The 19,560-nt window shown below is 43.3% G+C and overlaps 1 protein-coding gene across 1 annotated transcript in view; it reads right to left on the reverse strand.

Annotated features, from left to right (window-relative positions):
• Window positions 1-19,560, reverse strand: part of LOC132589665 (mucin-5B-like) — a 126,264-nt gene that overhangs the window by 46,376 nt on the left and 60,328 nt on the right. The window contains exons 24-31 of the mRNA XM_060262400.1: window positions 18,187-18,343; window positions 17,354-17,482; window positions 16,044-16,128; window positions 15,439-15,476; window positions 10,341-10,427; window positions 8,214-8,473; window positions 6,485-6,662; window positions 2,782-3,032 (exon numbers count right to left, since the gene is read on the reverse strand). Coding sequence (XP_060118383.1) covers window positions 2,782-3,032; window positions 6,485-6,662; window positions 8,214-8,473; window positions 10,341-10,427; window positions 15,439-15,476; window positions 16,044-16,128; window positions 17,354-17,482; window positions 18,187-18,343 — 1,185 coding nt within the window. The remainder of the gene's footprint in view (window positions 1-2,781; window positions 3,033-6,484; window positions 6,663-8,213; window positions 8,474-10,340; window positions 10,428-15,438; window positions 15,477-16,043; window positions 16,129-17,353; window positions 17,483-18,186; window positions 18,344-19,560) is intronic.

Raw genomic sequence — 19,560 nt, forward strand, 5'->3', positions numbered from 1 at the left:
TTTACTGAACTATACTAACTCCGATCGACCACCACTATGCCTGATTTGCATGTAGTGGAAAGGGGAGAGAATGCCCTGTTACAGTCTTGTATTGTTTGCCCCCTTGCTGAGATGTATGGCCCCACTCTGAAGAGAAAAGGGCATTTTTAAAATTTTAAAGAGATGGCTGGACAGTGTTACTGATGTAACTAACATGAATTTGAACAGACTTTGGAGGATGGTGGAAGACAGGAGGGCCTGGTGTGACTTGGTCCATAGGGTCGCAAAGAATCGGACTCGACTGTCTGACTGAACAACAACAAAATGCAGATGGTCATAAAATGCAGGGAGGCAGGAGGAAGGCAGATTTACCACCTGCATCTGCTTAGGTGAGGGGCCCCCCATTGCAATGGTAAGTGGAAAGCACTCATTTTGTAAAGATCTTTTAAAAGGTGTTCACAAATTTACAAAAGTCAATGGGAGGTTGCTGTCATTAACAATGATGACAGTTACAGTTCAATAAGTGCCAGCACTTGCTTAATTGCATACCATACTAAAATCATGATAGCTGTAGATGTACTTGATGGGAGGAAGGGTATCTCTAATCTTTTCTGCTAAAGTATCCAGTCCTTGGATAAGGTCTTTCATTTTCTCCCCCAGTCTCTGTCTCCTCATTAGGATGTTAAATAAGCTTACATACTGTGGTTCAAAATTAATAATAATAATAATTTTGACAATCAGATATTTGACTGGTAAATGGTGTTCTGCACTTCAAGATCTAGCCAAGTTCTTGGGAATTGCAGATATATCTTTGCAGGATTCTTGCTGTTCCAAGTAGCACTTCTTCTGGAGCTGAGCTGATGTGATTTGTTCAATGCCTAGAGTGTTCAGGTGTTTCCTGAGACTTCTAGACAGTGATCCAAGAGCTCCAATAACAACTGGCATGATAACTTTCTTCTCCCAGAGGCACTCTATTCATAGGTCTTGGTATTTTGTGGTGATCTCTTTTCTTTTCAATTCTGCTGTCTCCTGGGATTTCAATGTCAATTTGTTGTTGTTCAGTTGCACAGTCGAGTCCGACTCTTTGCGACCCCATGGACAAAGTCATGCCAGGCCCTCCTGTCTTCCATCGAAGTCTGCTCAAATCCGTGTTTTTGTGTTTTAACAATTTATTGATAGCATATGGTTACACAACTTAATTATTTCTTATTTCAATATTAGCCCATATGACATTTCAATCCCCCCTCCCTCCAATGTTGACTTCCCCGAGGTTATAAATTCAAATTCAATACTAAAGGTACTACTAACTAATCCAAATTCAATATATATGTTCTTACTACTAAAAAATTGTCCAATGTCTTTTTACTTTCCACTCTTTCTCCATATATCCTTTAAATTTCCTCCACTCCCTTTTGAATATCTCTAAATCATAGTCTCTTAGTGTTCTAGTTAGTTTGTCCATTTCACACCACGATAAAACTTTTATGGTCCAGTCCCATTTCTCCGGTATTTTTTCTTGCTCAAATTCGTGTTTGTTACATTAGTAACAATGTCCAGCCATCTCATCTTTTGTCGTCCCCTTCTTCTTTTGCCTTCTGTCTTTCCCAGCATCAGGATCTTCTCCAGTGAGTTTACCCTTCTCATTTGGTGGCCAAAGTATTTGAGCTTCAGCTTCAGCATCTGACCTTCCAGGGAACAGTCTGGGTTGATTTCCCTTAGGACTGACTGATTTGATCTTCTTGCAGTCCAAGGGACTCTCAAGAGTCTTCTCCAGCACCGCATCTCAAAATTATCCAGACCCTATTTCTAATCCACCCTACCCCCCTGCAGTTGTGATATCGGGGTGTTATGGCCCAGGTGTTTATCTGCTTGTAATTGGAAGTCCCAAAGAATCTTGGTTTCATCATTCTCCATGATCTTGTTTGTGCTCTCATGAATTTCTGGCTGATGTCAAGCCATACTTCTTGCAAAGGTTTCAATGCAAAACAGCTGTAATTCTATCATGATGTTCTTTGTAGTCAGTTAGAGCAACTTTACTGCAGACACCGACCATGTGGTCAGCTGTTTCATCCTTTGTCTTGCAAAGTCAACATTTGCTGTTATCACTGGACTTCTAAATCTTGGCTTTCATACTATGCTATGTCTGCTCTTGTGCAGCTAGAATGTGTCTTTCCATTTCTTTCTTCAAACACCCATTCTGGAGCCACTTCCAGGTATTTTCACTATTAATTTTATTCTCTATTACCAATTCCACAGTCACTGTTGCTCTACCCCTAGGCTTCTGCCTTCATCAGATCAAGCAATGGATTCTCCACCAGTTGCTGTGCGGGTGCATTTTGACCCATGGCTCCCTCCAGTTCTTCCAGTGCCTTCCTGAACTCTAAAAAACAAGACTGGGAAGGCACAGGGAGAACTGGAGGGAGCTGCAGGACAAAATGCACTGTGCAGCAACTGGTGGAGAATCCATCGCTTGATCCGATAAAAGCAGAAAGCTAGAGGCGGAGCAACAGTGACTATGGAATTGGTCTATGTCTTTCAAATATTGCCCATGCAAATGCTTTTCTTTCCAATTGTCAAAGTGAATTTTTATTACAAACTTTTCCTGTAACCTTAAATGTCTGCCATGTACACTTCAACTAGAACCTTCTCTTTGCTTCTCTTGGTGTAGCTAGTTGTTTTTTGTTTATTATTATTATTATATTGAATATTATGCATTAATATCCATACTGTGAAACGCACTGTGCTCTCAAGGTTTTTTGTTTTTGTTTTTTTTTATCCCAAGGAAATTAATGAATGTCTTACCAGGTTACCTTCTTTCCCATTCTCAGTTCCTCGTGTCAAAACAATCATAGAGTGGTTGTAATATATGAAAAGGGTCATCGAGTAAACAGCTCTATCTATGGCAGCAATATAGTGATTATCAATTTGGATCCAGAAGTTCTGATAACTGGGTCTGATTGGTTTCATCAGCAGATAGGTGCAATTCCCATGGAAATTATAATAGGATCCATCAAATGTTACATAGTGTTGATTTCCCCATCCATGGCAAATACCTAAAAAGCAGAAATTATTAAAGTCAAAACAAGGGACTCATCGGATTGGACTGAGAGTCTGTCACATCCACCAGCAAATGCAACCTCCAACAATAAGGTGGGATCATCAGTATATAGTCCACTCACAGATCAGCTCACATAATTCTGGTGACAGTATGATACAACAAGAGCAAAAGCAACAACGGCACTCCAACAGGGCTTTCTTGAAATCAAGGGAATGCATCAGCTGGACATACTGAGAACATACTTATCACTTTATAACCTTTTCTGCTCTGTCATAGTGTAATGCAGGTACCTGTCCACAACTATTTTGCTATCCATATACATTCTAGGTTAATTATTTGTGGCACATCAGCATGGCATTAGAAGGGGGGGGAGCTCTTTATCAATTTACAAAACTTCATCTAGCTGTCTAGAAAAGATCCTTGTGTAACATTGGCAACTGAGCAACCATTATCTGCAAGGTTATCATGGTGGTATCTTAATAACATTTATATAGCATATTTCAATTTTTGAAAGGACTTCCAATAAAGTATTGGTTGAAAGCAGCCCTGATTAATATTCTGTTTAAGAATTACCGGTAGTGGATTTCCACTGTTCTGTTCCTTTATTTTGTGGGTTTGCTGTGACCTGCACTGAGCTCCTTCTGAAATTCAGTTTAATTAGGAAAATTTCTAAACTTAATTTCTGCCATGAAAGGATGCACACAGGTTTGAGTTAGCAATAGATGAACTCCCCCTAGCTGAATGTGGAAGTGAGCTCAAGTCAACCAAACTACTTAAAAATAGCATAGCAGAGGGAGGGAAAAGACACAAATGAACAGACAGCAATGAATTCAGAATTGTGTGGCAAACTTTATATGTTCAGTACTCTGTACAAAATCCAGAAATTAAAAAGGGAAGATTTCTTATTCATTGGTTACACCTTGGAACAAATAAGCCAGAAAATTTTGGACACCAAAATGTAGGAAGAAATTTGGAAGCATCCTTAATCCAGATATTGCAGGTAACTCCAGTATGGCTGCAAGGGAGTTGGTTGATATAATTTACTGTATATGGCTCTAGACCTTTACAATTCAAACATAATACAAACATACATACAATACAAATATTTAACGTTGTTGTTTTTTTTAAATCAGTATTAAAACCAGATAATTTCTAAAGACTATTAAGTGACATGGGTGAACAAAATGACTTCTGGTTTGAATCTGAATTCCTTACTATTTGCTATCCACACCACCAGCTGTTCCATGGAGTTTAATTTCACATTTATTAAGTTTCTTTTCCTTGTGCCATTATTAAATTGTGGCTGACATAGAATCATAGAGTTGGAAGTGACCCCCAGGGTCATCTAGTCCAACCCCCTGCACAATGCAGGAAACTCACAAATACCTCCCCCTAAATTCACAGAACAAAGCAGTAAACAAGTGCACCCTTAAGACCAACTAAGTTTTATTCAGAATGTAAGCTTTCGTATGCTCTTAATCATCAGACAAAATGGGAATGGCAAGCAGCAATTCTTCTAACACTAACAAACACAGATCCCTATTTATGATTCTTTTAATCTGCTAAAAACATTCCCATGATTCTACATACCAACTCACTGCCCACTTATATTAAGAACTGGAAACTCTTTTGATTTAATTTCAACCCATTGGTTCTGGTTCTACCTTCTGGGGCCACAGAAAACAATTCCACACCATCCTCTATATGACAACCTTCAAGTACTTGAAGATGATGATCATACCACCTATCAGCCACCTCCTCTCCAGGCTAAACATCCCCAGTTCCTTCAACCTTTCTTCATAGGACTTGGTCTCCAGACCCATCACCATCTTCGTCACCCTCCTCTGGACCTGTTCCAGCTTGTCTATATCCTTCTTAAAATGTGGTGCCCAAAACTGAACACAGTACTCCAAGTGAGGTCTTACCAGAGCAGAGTAAAGCGATACCATCACTTCATGTGAACTGGACACTATACTTCTGTTGATACAGCCCAAAATTGCATTTGCCTTTTTAGCCACAGCAGCACACTGTTGACTCATGTTCAGCATATGATCCACTAAGACCCCTAGATCCTTTTTGCACATACTACTGCTAAGACAAGTCTTCCCCATCCTATAACCATGCATTGGATTTTTCCTACCTAAATGCAGCACTTATCCCTGTTAAAATTCATTTTATTGGTTTTAGCCCACTTTTCCAGCCTGCCAGTTATTTCAGTGCCTAAAAGTGCATGAGCATAGTGACATGTGAGTCAGAATTATGGATCATGGCTTATTTTGAACAGGGGGGATTACCTAAGACTATTAAACTTCTAAACATTACACATTACAGAAGTAGTAAGTTGTTCTTTATTTACCTCTCTGTAAGACAAACCAGTGTGACACAAAATCACAATTAGGAATGGGCATGAACTGGGAAAATAGAGGTTTGTTTCAGTTCATGATTTATGGGGATGCACAAATCATGAACCACGAGCCTTCATGAGCCTCCTCAATTACCAAACTGGTTTCTTCCATAAGGACATATCCTTTAAATGGCTTTTGTAAGGTGTGCCACTGAAGCCTTGGCTGGGGCTCTGCTGGGCAGCCTGGTGTTCAAACTGAGCTGCCCACAAAGGAGCTGATCCTGCGGGAGAATTCTCCCTGCAGCCTTGGTGGAGGCTCTGCTGGGCAGCCTGCCTCCTCTGCTTCCAAGGGATCACTGAAATGTCTTGCATCTATTTCGCCCTAACAACTGATGAGCCACCAACCCCACAAACCTCCGAAAAATCACACGGCAGTTTGTGGGAGGGTCCTGGATGGGGATGGGCACAAACCTTGTGACCAGGCAATTTTCATGAATTAATCACAATTACAGTAAAAAACTTTGTTACCCAGCACTTGAATATCCAGAGCACTCAATTAACTGACATTGCTCAGAGGGTAAGCTGCTACTCTTCAGCCATCATGCCCCTGTGTCTTTGGGTACTCTGTTCTCTCCTGCTGGCCATCTTGATGATTCCAGTTATTGTTGTGCTTCTGACAGATGGTACTTCCAGCTGAGATCATCCTCAGGTGACTCCTTACCCCTCAGCTTCTCTTGATCTGTCAGGAGCCAACTCTACCAGCATCCAGATGGTTCCCCAAGCAGCTAACTTGCTTGTTTGCAAGATGGCTGTGTGGCTTGGGGGGGATAGTCCCACCAGTCATGTTGTCATGGTGTCCCCAGTGGTGTAGGGTTTAGTCACTGCAATTTCTTCTGGGTAGGGGGGGGGGGCAAGATAGATCAACAATCTTGAGTATCCAGCACATTGGGCTAACTAGCAAACTGCATTTCCCATGAGTGCCAGATAACGAAGCTTTTACTGTACGCTGAATTAGAACATTGAACTAGAAGTGATCTTGCACATCATTTCAGCTTGATATTAATGCACTGTAGAATGAAAGTCCTTATTCAAATATCACTTACACTGGCACTCAAAAACCTCACAACAACCTGCTGCTGCATGTTTTTTTATTGGTAGCAATCCGTTGATGCAATGTTTTAACTTTTGAGGTGGACAACGCACATCAGATATTTCTATGTGATTTCCCCCTCCTAAGCAAGTGGCAACTTGGCAGCTTCCAAATTTCCATGATTCTCGAAACTGTTGATTAAAAAAAAAAAAATTAGTACACACTGCTATGCAGGAAAAAAAAAATCTGTGGTAGCTGCTTGCACTAAGTCAAACTTACTGTATCTCCCAGTTGCATTCGAATAGTACATGATGTTGTGCAATCAGTTTCTGGGCACTATAATATGTAGGCATGAATGTGCTAGGTGTTGCACAAAGTGGAACTGTGGAAAGTTCATAATCTACAAAAGTTAGTTTTAAAAAACTTGCAAATGATTGCCGGAAAGTCATGTGAAATTAGCATCGGAAGAAAATGAGCTTGTTTCATAGATTATAACAATCTATGTTGTCATTTTGAATGTGGTGTTGCAGAAGAGTTTTATGGATATTGTGGACTGCCAAAAAGACACATAGGTGGGGCAGTGTTTTCTCAAAGCTGAGTTAGGGTGAGCTAGCTCACAGTTTTTTAGCCTCTGGCTCGCACATTATTATCTTAGCTCACAAAAAAATGGCCCCAGAACAAACTGATTTATGCAATAGCTCACAAATTTAAAGCCAGTAGCTCACTAAATGAAATCTTTGCTCACAAGACTTCACAACTTACGGGTGTCATACTTGTGGCCCAAGAGCGGGATCAGGCCCCTAGAGGGCTCCTATCAGGCCCATGAGCAACTCACTGTTATCTGCTTCCTTCTCTCTCTCTCCTTCCTTCTGCATCACAGCTTGCTTTGCCAGACTTTCTCAATTGCATAGAAGCTACAGAGCATAGCCTCTATTTTCTCCATTGGCTGACTAGCACATGGAGTAACTTATATACAAAAGTTCTTATATCTTTGCTACCTGGCATTACATTTGATGACACATGTGGCCTGGGCCAACAAAATCTCTTATATGTCAGATCCAGCCCTCATAACAAATTAGTTCGACACCACTGGTTGGTGGTGTAAAGGGAGTATTTTCTAGATCAAATAAAGCCTGAACTCTCCCTAGAACCTAAAATGACTAAACTGAGGCTATCATGCTTTTGGTCACAGTATGAGTCACAGTAAGAGTCACTGGAAAAGACAATATGCGAGGGAAAATTGAAGACAGCAGAAGAGGAAAATCCAACATAAAATGGATTGACTCAGTCAAGGAAGCCACAGCCCTCTGTTTGCAAGGCTGTTCATAATAGGATGTTTTGGAGGACATTAACCCATAGGGTCTCCATAAATTGGAAATTATTTGATGGCTTTTAAAACACGTGCATACACATGCAAGAGGTAGAAATCTTTGGTTAGGGCTAGTGAAAATGTGATCAAATTAAAATGACAATCATATGCTTCACTGTTATTTGGACTGAGTCCTTCTAACTCTTTTAAGAAGTTCCACTTTGTGTGGATTAATTTATCTGTGTGTGTTATGGCAATATTCCCTTGTGCTGTGTTTTAAGTGAGGTTATTGTTTTGTAATTTTGCTATGGCCTGTGGCTGAAACAAATATACAAATTATCATTTTGAGTCCAAGCAAAGGACACACAAACTTACACATACTTTTCCATATTGTTCCATTCTACTTATGAATTCATTAATGTTTTTTGCTCACCTTTCTAGGAGGGTTGAGACTGTTGCAACCCCTCACAGGAGTAAGTGTGGGATCAGATTTTGTAACTGCATAGGGAGGAGGCTTTTTCTGACAGCTCCAAACATTCCCCTTAGAAGGGCTCCTGGAGATCATAGAAGGCTTACTAGTGGTGGTCCTGGTAAAGGAGCATTCTCCATAACTGAATTCTATCTGGCATGATGTATTACAAAAGGCATAGATACACCAATCTGAAGTATCCATTGTCACAAGCTCACTGCTGCCTAAAAATCCAGAAGAATAGTTAGTAAAAACATATGGCAACGTGACAATCTTCTACTGTGATAGGAAACAACAATGGAAACAGCTAGGGTTGCCAAGTCCAATTGAAGAAATACCTGGGAACTTTGGGGGTGGAGCCAGGAGATGTTAGGGGTGGAGCCAAGATCAAGGCTGTGACAAGCGCCGCAGGTTCCCGCGCCGCAGCCGCACTAGCAGCTGTCCCTTCCTCCTCCTCCCGCTCGTCCTCCCCGCCCCTCGGCTGCCGCCTGAGGCTGGAGGCCTGGGTGAAGCAGGGCGGGCGCGGGCATGGAGAGCGGCGCTGCGTTTCCATGTCAGCTCTAGGCTGGCTGTAGGTCAAGGTTGCTCTCTCTTCCCATGCAGCAGTCGGTGACGTTTGCAGGGCGTGCGCGGCCGGCTCTGGCTGGGCTTCTCCCAGTCTCTCTCCCGCTTTCTCCCCAGGATTTCTCCTCCAGGCACCTGAACTGCCCTTCACCGTTACGCGCGGCCCCTTTAAAAGCATCGCGCCCTGGCCCCGCTGCAGTCCTTTGAGCCGCCCTTGGCACGCCTCCCATTGGCCACCCGGCTTCGCATCCCTCCGCCTCCCCGCGTCCCGGGACCAATCGCCGCCGCCACTTTTTGTAATCATAATTCGGAACGTACCACCAGCCAGCGAGGCCCTCGGCCGACAGCTCCTCCTCCGCCGCCGCCTCCTCCTGCTGCTGGGCGCCGGCGGGCCCGCCGCCTACGGCCTCACTGGGCGGGAAGGGGGCGGCAGCGGCGCGGCCTCGCACGCTCCGGGACGGGGCGGCTTGCCATTTCCCCCCTCTCCCCCCGCTGCCATTTTTTGGGGGAGCGGGGGAAGAGGGGGGAAATCCTGGGGTCCCCCGCCAGGGCGGGAGGGTTGGGACCCCTAGAAACAGCAAGATTTAAATCCCCGGAATGCATGGCACTGGTTTCAGCCAATCAGCATCCAAGTAGGCTCCGAGGAGAATGGCTTAAAAGGTCTCTCAGGAAGCAAACACTGTTCTTTCCTTTCTGTAATATATACAGAAAGTTTTAAGAGGGATACAATTCACTCAGCATGCAAACAGAGATACAGATAGTTTATTTTTCACGGAATTTATAAATATGCATCTGAATATTTTTTAAAATGCTAACCAGGAAACACTGTACCCACAAATGTATAGGTACACTGATGCAGGTGTCCTCGATCCTTTTCAGCCTGCAGACACCTTTGGAATTCTGACAGCGTGACATGCACAGCTACAAAATGGCTGCCATAGGAGGTAGAGACAGCCACAAAATGGCTGCCACATATTACTTTCAGTCACAGAGTGAAGCTTCTTATGCTGTGGTGGCAGCTATTGCTAAACAACTTTTATAAAATTCTGCACAGTCAATCAAATCCTGAATAGGCAATCGGCAGCCTTGCTGGCAAAAGGCCTACCTGGCCCCTCCCACTAAAAAAAACTTGGCAGACACCATGAAAGGCACTGGTGAGTGCTACCTAGGGGCTTCACTTTGGGGACCCTTCACTAATGAGTAATGATTACTTTAAAAATCCATCAAGTGCAGCTGCAATTTAGAATGATTATTTAATAAACAGTACATATATATGGCTTGGATCCAGACTAACCTTTCTGACATCCCACAGAATACTTTTTCCATCTCCTCCCTACTGTTGCAGCACAAACTACCATCTCAAATCCTCCTTCTGATAGATGCCTCCCCCAGGGAATAGCTTTTTGGGGATGCCATGGAAGAGGAGAAGAAGGAGAAATCACACTTCATAGGTGAAATACTTTAGTCTGGATCCAGCCTGTTATGCATCATTTAACTAATAAGTAATTTCAAACATAACTTTCTTACCATTAGTTATCAGCTTTCCATTTACATTACAGTAGCAAGGGATGGCTGTCATTTTTGCTGTCACTGGTAAGGTCGTGGGAGGCAATGCTATGTTCCCTAAAAGAATTAGAAGTAGCACTCTTACTATTCCTTTTGAACCAGAGCATAATAAATGGAGTAGCCCTTAGCAGATGGAACCCATGTAATTCTTTCATAAGCACATGCCATGAACAAGAATTCAAATCATGAAATCTTTAACTGGAAACTCCACATAGAAGTTGACATAATCTGTGCTGTGCTGTGAGACAGAGGCCTAGTGGGCCTAGGGAGTCTGTGAGGCCTGTGTTGTAGTAGGGAGAGACAGCCTACAATCCCCGGAATGCATGGCACTGGTTTCAGCCAATCAGCGTCCAAGTAGGCTCCGAGGAGAATGGCTTAAAAGGTCTCTCAGGAAGCAAACACTGTTCTTTCCTCCTGAGAAGTCAAGCAGGCAGGATGGTCACTGTTAGGAGGAAGACCCCTCATTCTGAGAGAGAGAGTGAGCAGGCTGATGCCTAGAGCCTAACAGCCTAGAACAGTTAAGCTTAGTTGCGTTAGGGACTTACGTTTATTTTCCTTCACTCACATTACTATATAGTTTTCAAGCACCTTATCTGTTCTCTTCCCCCTATTGATTTTCCTGTTTAAACTAAACCTTTTTGTTGTTCTTTGTTACTCTGCCTTGTCTACATGCCTATTTTTTTGGAATCTGAAAAGCTTGGGAGGGTACTCTGGGCTTTCCCAAGGGACCGTAATTCCAGAGTGGTGGCAGCGTCGGGTTGATCATGACAGGAGTTTTTTGGGTTTTTTGTGGAAACCCAATTACATGACAAAAGAGATTGTGTTGGATGCTAAAGATTCATTGCAGTAGCTGTTGTGCCTTCTTCCAGCCTTCTCTACCACAAGAAGCTTCTCTGGGAAAAGGTTCCATTACTGGAAGAAAATACCATTGCTTATGGAATAGATCTGTGGGATTCAATCCATCATTTTATTGAGAGTGAATGTAATTCTATAGCTAGAGTCATATCCACCAGTGTCCCTTCTGCATATTGTGCATCACAAACACCACTGAGTATTGTGGTTCCCTAAAAATTAAGACATCTATTTATATGTCTAGATCCAGGTGGGCGGCCATGTTGGTCTGAAGCAGTGAAACAAAGTTTGAGTCCAGTGGCACCTTTCACACCCAACAAAGTTTTATTCAAGGTATGGGCTTTCATGTGTGCACACACAAAATGTATCTGAGGAAGTGTGCATGCACATAAAAGCTCATACCTTGAATAAAATTTTTGGTCTCAAAGCGGGCCCGTAGCTATGAGGGGGCCTGTGGAGGCACAGCCCCCCACTTCTAGATGAGGCCCCCTAACTTTGGACCCCCACCAGCCCCCAGGGCTTCTGGAGAGCCAGTTTGGTGTAGTGGTTAAGTGTGTGGACTCTTATCTGAGAGAATCGGGTTTGATTACCCACTCCTCCACCTGCAGCTGCTGGAATGCCCTTGGGTCAGCCATAGCTCTGGCAGAGGTTGTCCTTGAAAGGGCAGCTGCTGTGAGTGTCCTCTCAGCCCCACCCACCTCACAGGGTGTCTTGTGGGGGAGGAAGGTAAAGGAGATTGTGAGCCACTCTGAGACTCTTCGAAGTGGAGGGTGAGATATAAATCCAATATCATCTTCTTCTTCTTCTTGGCCTCCTTCCCTGGCACCCAAATCCTATACGGGGGTGGGTGGCAGAAGCATCCCCCAGCCAGTTAAAGCACCTGCGGATCAGCTGATCCACAGGCCCTTTAACTGGCACGAAAGGCTGGGACTGCTTCTGCTGCCCGTCAGCCCGCACGCGCTATTTGAGTGGCAGGGAAATGTGGGCAGTCCCTTCCATTCCTGCCACCAGGCCCGGCCTGTGGAATTCTGACGCCATTGCAGGAAAGAGGATCGCCGTTTTTCCTTGGCTTTAAGGGGTGGTGGGGATTCCCCCCACCCCTTAAAGCCAAGCAAAAACACTTGTCAGTTTCCCTCTGCAGCACGGCGGTTAAAGGGGAGGTTCCCCCCTCCCCTTTAAGCCAAGGAAAAATACTTGTCAGTTTCCCTCTGCAGCATGGGCCAAGTTCAGCCAGTGCGGGAGAGGGGAATCACCATTTTTCTTTGGCTTTAAGGATTGGAGTGGGGGTTCCCCCCACCCCTTAAAGCCAAGGAAAAATACTTGTCAGTTTCCCTCTGCAGCAAGTTCTTGTCAGTTTCCCTCTGTCAAGTTCAGTCAGTGCTCTAGTAGCTGCTGCCCTCCTTTCCCCATCACCCAAATCGTGTAGGGCAGTTTTATTTGAAGGGAATGAGAGGGAAGGCTATGGGGTAGGGCCACCGAGTGCCCTCTGAAAAATGTATAGCCCCCCCAACCTTCCAAATCCTGGCTATGGCCCTGTCTCAAAGGTTGCTCTAGCCTCAAACTTTGTTCTATTTATATTTCTAGAACATTTTTATCTCACTCTTCCTACAAGGAAGACAAAACAGCATATGTGGTAACCCCTTTTCATTTTATCTTGGTAGCTTTGTTAGGTAGGTTAGGTGAAGAAACAGTGGCTGGCCCAGGCAAGCAAACCTGGGTAAGGGGGATGAAGAGAAGATGACAACCAGCAGAGCCCAACTGGAGATTATTGGGCACTTTCACTCACACAAGAACATTTCACCCATTCTCCTCTCCTTGCTGTAGCCTCCTGTTCTCATGCCGCTAAGTTGACGAGGGTCCTCTGATACTCAACATCAGTCATTTAGAGACCAGAAGATGCTTTTAAAAGAGGAACACATCTTCCTGTTAGTCATTTTCTTGCCCAACTAATCAAGTTGACTCCCAGCTGTTAATATATCAAGGACATTATGGATATGATAATGAATTGCCATTTTTCTTGTGTATAATATCTTCAGCATTAATTTTATTTGATTACCAGAACACATCACGGTTTTGTATATTTTTAAACTTGGAGATGGGTTGTTGTTGTTGTTCAGTCGCACAGTCGAGTCCGACTTTTTGTGACCTCATGGACAAAGTCACGCCAGGCCCTCCTGTCTTCTATCATCCTTCGAAGTCTGCTCAAATTTGTGTTTGTTACATCAGTAACGCTGTCCAGCCATCTCATCTTTTGCCGTCCCCGTCTTCTTTTGTCTTCTGTCTTTCCCAGCAAGCCTTCTCGCCACATCAAGGCAGCAATCCATGAGAGGGTTGGAGGTGGGAGGAAGCTAAAAATCTTTGCCGCTTTACCTGGTCTCTGAACTGGGGGAGCAATTTCTGATCCCTGAGGGGAATCCAACAATTCAGACACTTTTGAATATCAGTTCTACCTCTTTTGAGGAATTCTATTAGTTTCCACATTCTTATGCTTTCCTTATTTTAGAAAGTTTCTCTTTGTTTTGTGCTGTGCTATTTTTAAAGTTTTTTAAGATCATTCTGTTTTAATTTGATAGTGTTTTCATTGATATTATTTTTTCTTCTAGTTCTAACTGTATGATATTTTTTTATTTTTGTTGTGCTTAGTGCTTTATTGTTATTATTGGTGTTGTACCTTGTTGATATTTATTTGGAGAATTAGATAAATATATGAATATTTATTGTTTTTCTTTGAGATGTAAAATGAAGTTGAGCAAAAAGTCTAATGAAATATGGCATACTCTTAACCAACTATTTCCCTGTATCTTGTCCAGGATAAATTACATGACCATTGATTGTATGCTTCAAGTCTAAGATTAAGACAAATCAAAACAAATATTTGCTTTTGTCCTTTTATAGTTTTATAGCTATATATTATTGGCAGGGCTTTTTTTGTAGCAGGAACTCTTTTGCATATTAGGCTACACCTCCCTGATTTAGCCAGTCCTCCAAGAGCTTACAGCAGGCCCTGTAAAAAGAGCTTTGTAAGCTCCTGGAGGATTGGCTACATCTGTGGGGTGTAGCCTAATATACAAAGTTGTTCCTGCTACAAAAAAAAAGGCCCTGATTATTGGCATCTTTTGCTGTGTAATCAACACTATATATATAGTGGGATCAACATATACATATAAATATTTGGAGTTATATTGTATTACCCTTCAGACATCCAGACGTTGTAGGGTATATGTCTCAGAAACAAAACAGAAATAAGTATTGACTGTCTTTTAAGAACTGAATCCAGGAAAAAGTCAAAGGTCAGCAACACTTATTGTGCTTGAAAATCAAAACATTTATAATTATGGTTACTCAAAATAAACTTTGGGTTTTCCCCCCACTGTGGTGCTATTGAGCTACATTTTGCATGCCAGGTCTCTGATACACACTTAGAATTCTATGCATGTTGCAGTCAGAACTACTACAGGGGAATGCCACATTACTTCACTGACTTCAGACTATAATGGTACTAAGAGACCTTTTTTCTGTTTAATTCATCAAGAAAAATTCACTGTTCTGTCTGTCGAGCATGCATATTTCTAAGTGCCATGATGGTTTCTTAGACAGAGAGCAGGCCACTAGTATCCCCCTCCCCCCTCCCCTTTGCAATGTTTGGGCAAGCAGTAAATCTATCTAGCCCAAGGATGTTTACGCTACAGCCTGGCTGGTAAAGCTGTGAGGTGCCTCTCCCCAGATTCACACAGACAGTTCTTATCAGGTCTCAGAGAAGTGTGAGAAAGGGAGATGTTTTTAATAGCCTAAATTCCTTAGTAATAAAAGAGATACTATGTAGTATCCTTTGAACCCGTGACTCAAATTGCACCTGTATACTATCCTTTGAAGTAATCCTATATAGTAACTATGTAACCATGTATATGTCATTACTTCCAAGGATTCTGTCCTTGGTAAAGCTTCTGAGTTTCTACAATAAAGCAGCTTTTGATTTAACAACAAAAGACTGGTTATTGAGAAATATCGATGCTTGACACAGTTATCAAGGACTCCTTTGATAACTGTAAGGATTCGGAAGCAACTTGACCGTAGAAGTTTGATTGAATCTATGGAGTGGCAAAACTTTAACAGAGGTCTTCAAGTTCTCAGACACCACACATTCCACTAGCCCTCATTCTATATCTTACAATAAAAACGAATAAGGAGCTACAACTGTAAATCTTACCAATGGAATCTTTCAAGGACATTCCTTCCTTTGGATTACTAGGGGAAAATAAACATAAAAATACTATTGATTGTTTATTGCCTACATCTTAAAGTGCAACAGAAATAATCCTCCTCTCCTTCTAACACCCCTCATCCATCCCCACCCCCCTTTTTTGTAGATGTTCGGTCAAAACATCAACTTTGCAGACCAAAGTCCAAGTATGCTTATGACACTGTACTAGGAGTCCCCAACCTTGTTGAGTCTATGGCCACTTTTAGAAATTTGGGAACACTGAATGGGCACCAGTTCCCAGTAGCTGTCTTGAGGGGCACAACCAGCCACTCAATGGGTGCCAGGGTGTCTGGGCCCAATCACCAAATATTGGGAGGTTCCAAACCATCCTTGGAAAATAGATATTTCTGGATGGTTGCTCCCTACAACTGAGAGGTGATAGCTCCTGGACTCTTCTGAAGCACCTACTGCTCCCAAGGGATGGATGAAACCCAGGATTAACTTTGTTTTGAGGATAATATGCTTTGGAAAGGAAGAAAGTGGGCACCAGAAAGCACATTGATGAGCACCACATTGGGGATAACTGATCTATACCAATAGAAGTTACTTACCACAAAATGCATTTGGATGCTGAGATACATTCTTTCTTTTCCTCATCATAATATGGTATATCAGCACTGCACTCTGGGTAGCAGCCTATGGTGGAAACAGGCAAAGAATGGTTTCCCTTTTTATCTACTGGACATAAATTGCTAAGAGTGTAGCCTTCCACTGATTAAATGTGAAGATAAGAAGGCATAGACTTTTTGCTATATCCTTCCCTTCTGTACTAAGTCTCTGTATCATAATTCAGTAATTTAAAATCTATGGAATCTATACAAAATAATACCATCACACATAAGAATGAGATAAAAAGACAATTTGGCTTGAAACTATTATTTGTTTATTTATTTGCTTTATTTCTAGCTAGTCTTTATCACTGAAACTCACTGAATTACAAAATATTGAAACCCATTCAGTTCAATCAGATTCAATTCAATTCAGATTAGCGAATTATATATATGGACAATTATATATATATATAATTTTTTGGCCACTGTGTGACACAGAGTGTTGGACTGGATGGGCCATTGGCCTGATCCAACATGGCTTCTCTTATGTTTCAGGCCACATGTCTAACACATGATCAGCCTTCAAGCACACATATAATGATGGCAGATGCACAGGTTCTACAAGTGGAGTGATTATGGTGTAAACAGGGTTGCCAAGTCCCCTGTGGACTCCGGCAGGGGACTCGCCTCGAGTGCGCTTTGTGCAATAATGTCACCCAGAAGTGATGTCATTGTACCGGTGATATCACATGCTGGCTGCTGTATGCGTTTCCAAGAAAACACTATGGTTTTCCCGGACACTCTAGAAATTCGGGAGGGGAAAACTCTGTGGTACCTATTGTACCATAGAGTTTTCTCTCACAAGTTGCTAGAACATCCAAGAAAACCATAGAGTTTTCCTGGAAATGCCTAGAGTGGCTGGTGCGCAACGTCGGCAGTGCAATGACATCACTTCCAGGTGACATCATCGAGCTGGCAACATAGTGGAGGTTCCCCCTGCTGGCCTAATGTGGAAACCTCCAGGGCAGGAGAACCCCTGCCCAGGGAGCCCTAGGTTTAAAATTTTGGAAGACTATTATAAAGTAGAAAAACAGAGACTATCGGACATTCAATGACAACAAATATTTTTAAATATACTGCTTTCTCATAATTTGCACAATCAATTTAACCTTCAAGTGAATAGGCCTTTGACTATTTTTCTCTGTGCAGATGTATGTCTGTTTGCATTTGTCAAATCAGAGCAGAAACAAGTCTTTCATTTTAGTCTGTTTTGCATGATATGCAGATGCAAACTCTCCAATAAGGCTTACCTTCCAAGCTGTATGGTAGATTGCCACACCTTCCTGCGCAATTCCTGCACGTCCTTAAACAAGGGTCTCCACAGGGTTTATAATGCCACTCCTTTATGTTGGGTGAGTTATAGTAGTCACAGAACACAGCTGCATTAGAAGACATAACAGTCGTAACTAGTAGAGCCTCTGTTCTCATTTTGATCCTTCATCCATCCCTCCTCTTCCTGGCTTGCCCTTGGCTATGCATTTGCTGCAGCATCTCAGCCATTAATTTAATTAAGAGGACTCACACTCACCTTATTTTTTAAAAATGTATGCCACCTTAAGAAATATTAGAATCCAGCAGTAAAACCCCACACAAGCATAAAAACACAGATCATAAGAACAGAACACCAACAGCTTTAAATAATAGTATCCAGACTAAAGTAGCATTGAACAACCCCTTAATTAAAAGTCTGGGTGAACAGCAGTGTTTTGGCCTGGCATCTAAAAGAAATCAATGTAGGCACCAGGCAACCTCAACAGGAAAAACCTTCCATAAGAGAGGAGCCATTATTTAAAAAGCCTTGTCTCTGGTCACCATCAGTCTCACCTCTGATGGCAGGGGCACAAAGAGTAGGATTTGTGAAGCAGATCTTAACTGGAAGGCTGGGCAATATGAGAGGAGGCAATCTATCAAGCACTCTACCCACAAGCCATTTAAGATATGCTCAAAAATAATACTAATTGGGAATCTACTTATTGATGTAATTTAATTATTATTAGAGATTCATCTTTATCTTCACTTCTAATACTCAGCTTTTATGCGATCAGTTCTCTTCTCAACACAAATTCCTTTAGTGAATACTTACGACAAGCTATTGGAGTTCGCCAGTCAATGCAGACACCAGCTCTGCTACAGCTCAAGGAATAAGCAGCCACTGCAGTGCAGAAGCACTCAGAATCTCCCACACTGTTACAGCCACAGAAATCAGACACACAGGCTTCATAATAGGGAGTAGGGCTGACCTAACAACACCAAAAATAATTATATGGGATTTTTTTTTCAATGCTATGTTTAATCTGCTTTTTATTAATTTATTTTTATGCAACACTTTTAAAAACAGAAACTCTGACAGATATAAAGTATATTTATTATTGGATATGTATTATAGAAGACTGCCCTGCACAAGTGCATAGCTTCTGAGGAATAGCTGCATAAGAGCATAAGAACTTAAGAGAAGCCACGTTAGATCAGGCCAATGGCCCATCCAGTCCAACACTCTGTGTCACACAGTGGCAAAAAAAAATTATTTATACACACACACACACACACACACACACACACTGTGGCTAATAGCCACTGATGGACCTCTGCTCCATATTTTTATCTAAACCCCTCTTGAAGGTGGCTATTAGGGTTCCCAAGTGCAACCCCCAAAATATCTGGGGACTTTGGGGGTGGAGCCAGGAGACACTGGGGTGGAGCTAGGGGGGAGGGGGGAAACGGCAAGCCGCCCCGTCTCGGAGTGTGCGACGCCGCTGCGCAGCTGACACCTCTTCTCTGCTCGCCGTGGCTGCTCCTCCGAGATGGGCTCAGGCTGAGCCCATCTCGAAGGAGCAGCCACGGCGAGCGGAGAAGAGGCGGCAGCGGAGCGGCAGCCTCTTCTCCGCTCGCTGTGGCTGCTCCTCCGAAATGGGCTCAGGCTGAGCCCATCTCGGAGGAGCAGCCACGGTGAGCAGAGAAGAGGCCGCCGCGCCGCTGCCGCCTCGCCCACTCCGCCTCTAGGGTGGAAGCGGAGAGGGGGGTGGAGGCGGGCCGGGGGCGTGGCGAGCCGCAAGTCCAGGTCCGAGAAGGGCCCGGATTCGCGGCTCGCCATGCTCCTGGCCTGCCTTGCTCTCCCCTGCACTGCTGCCGCCTCTTGGCTGCTCCTCTGAGATGGGCTCACCCTGGGCTCATCTCGGAGGAGCAGCTGCGGTGGAAGGGGAGGGGGCAGCAGCGGCGCAGCAGCCTCGCCGGCTCCGGGATGTGGCGGCTGGCCTTGCTCCCCGGGGCCGTTTCCACCCCCTCCCCCGCTTCCGTTTTTTGGGGGAGCGGGGGAAGAGGGTGGAAATCCTGGGGTCTCCCGCCAGGGCAGGAGGGTTGGGAAGCCTAGTGGCTATGCTTGTTTCCGCCACCACCTCCTGTGGCAGTGAATTCCACATGTTAATCACCCTTTGCGTGAAGAAGTACTTCCTTTTATCCA

This window comes from Heteronotia binoei, chromosome 21, assembly GCF_032191835.1.
Source record: "Heteronotia binoei isolate CCM8104 ecotype False Entrance Well chromosome 21, APGP_CSIRO_Hbin_v1, whole genome shotgun sequence".
In the NCBI taxonomy this organism is placed as follows: Eukaryota; Metazoa; Chordata; class Lepidosauria; order Squamata; family Gekkonidae; genus Heteronotia; species Heteronotia binoei.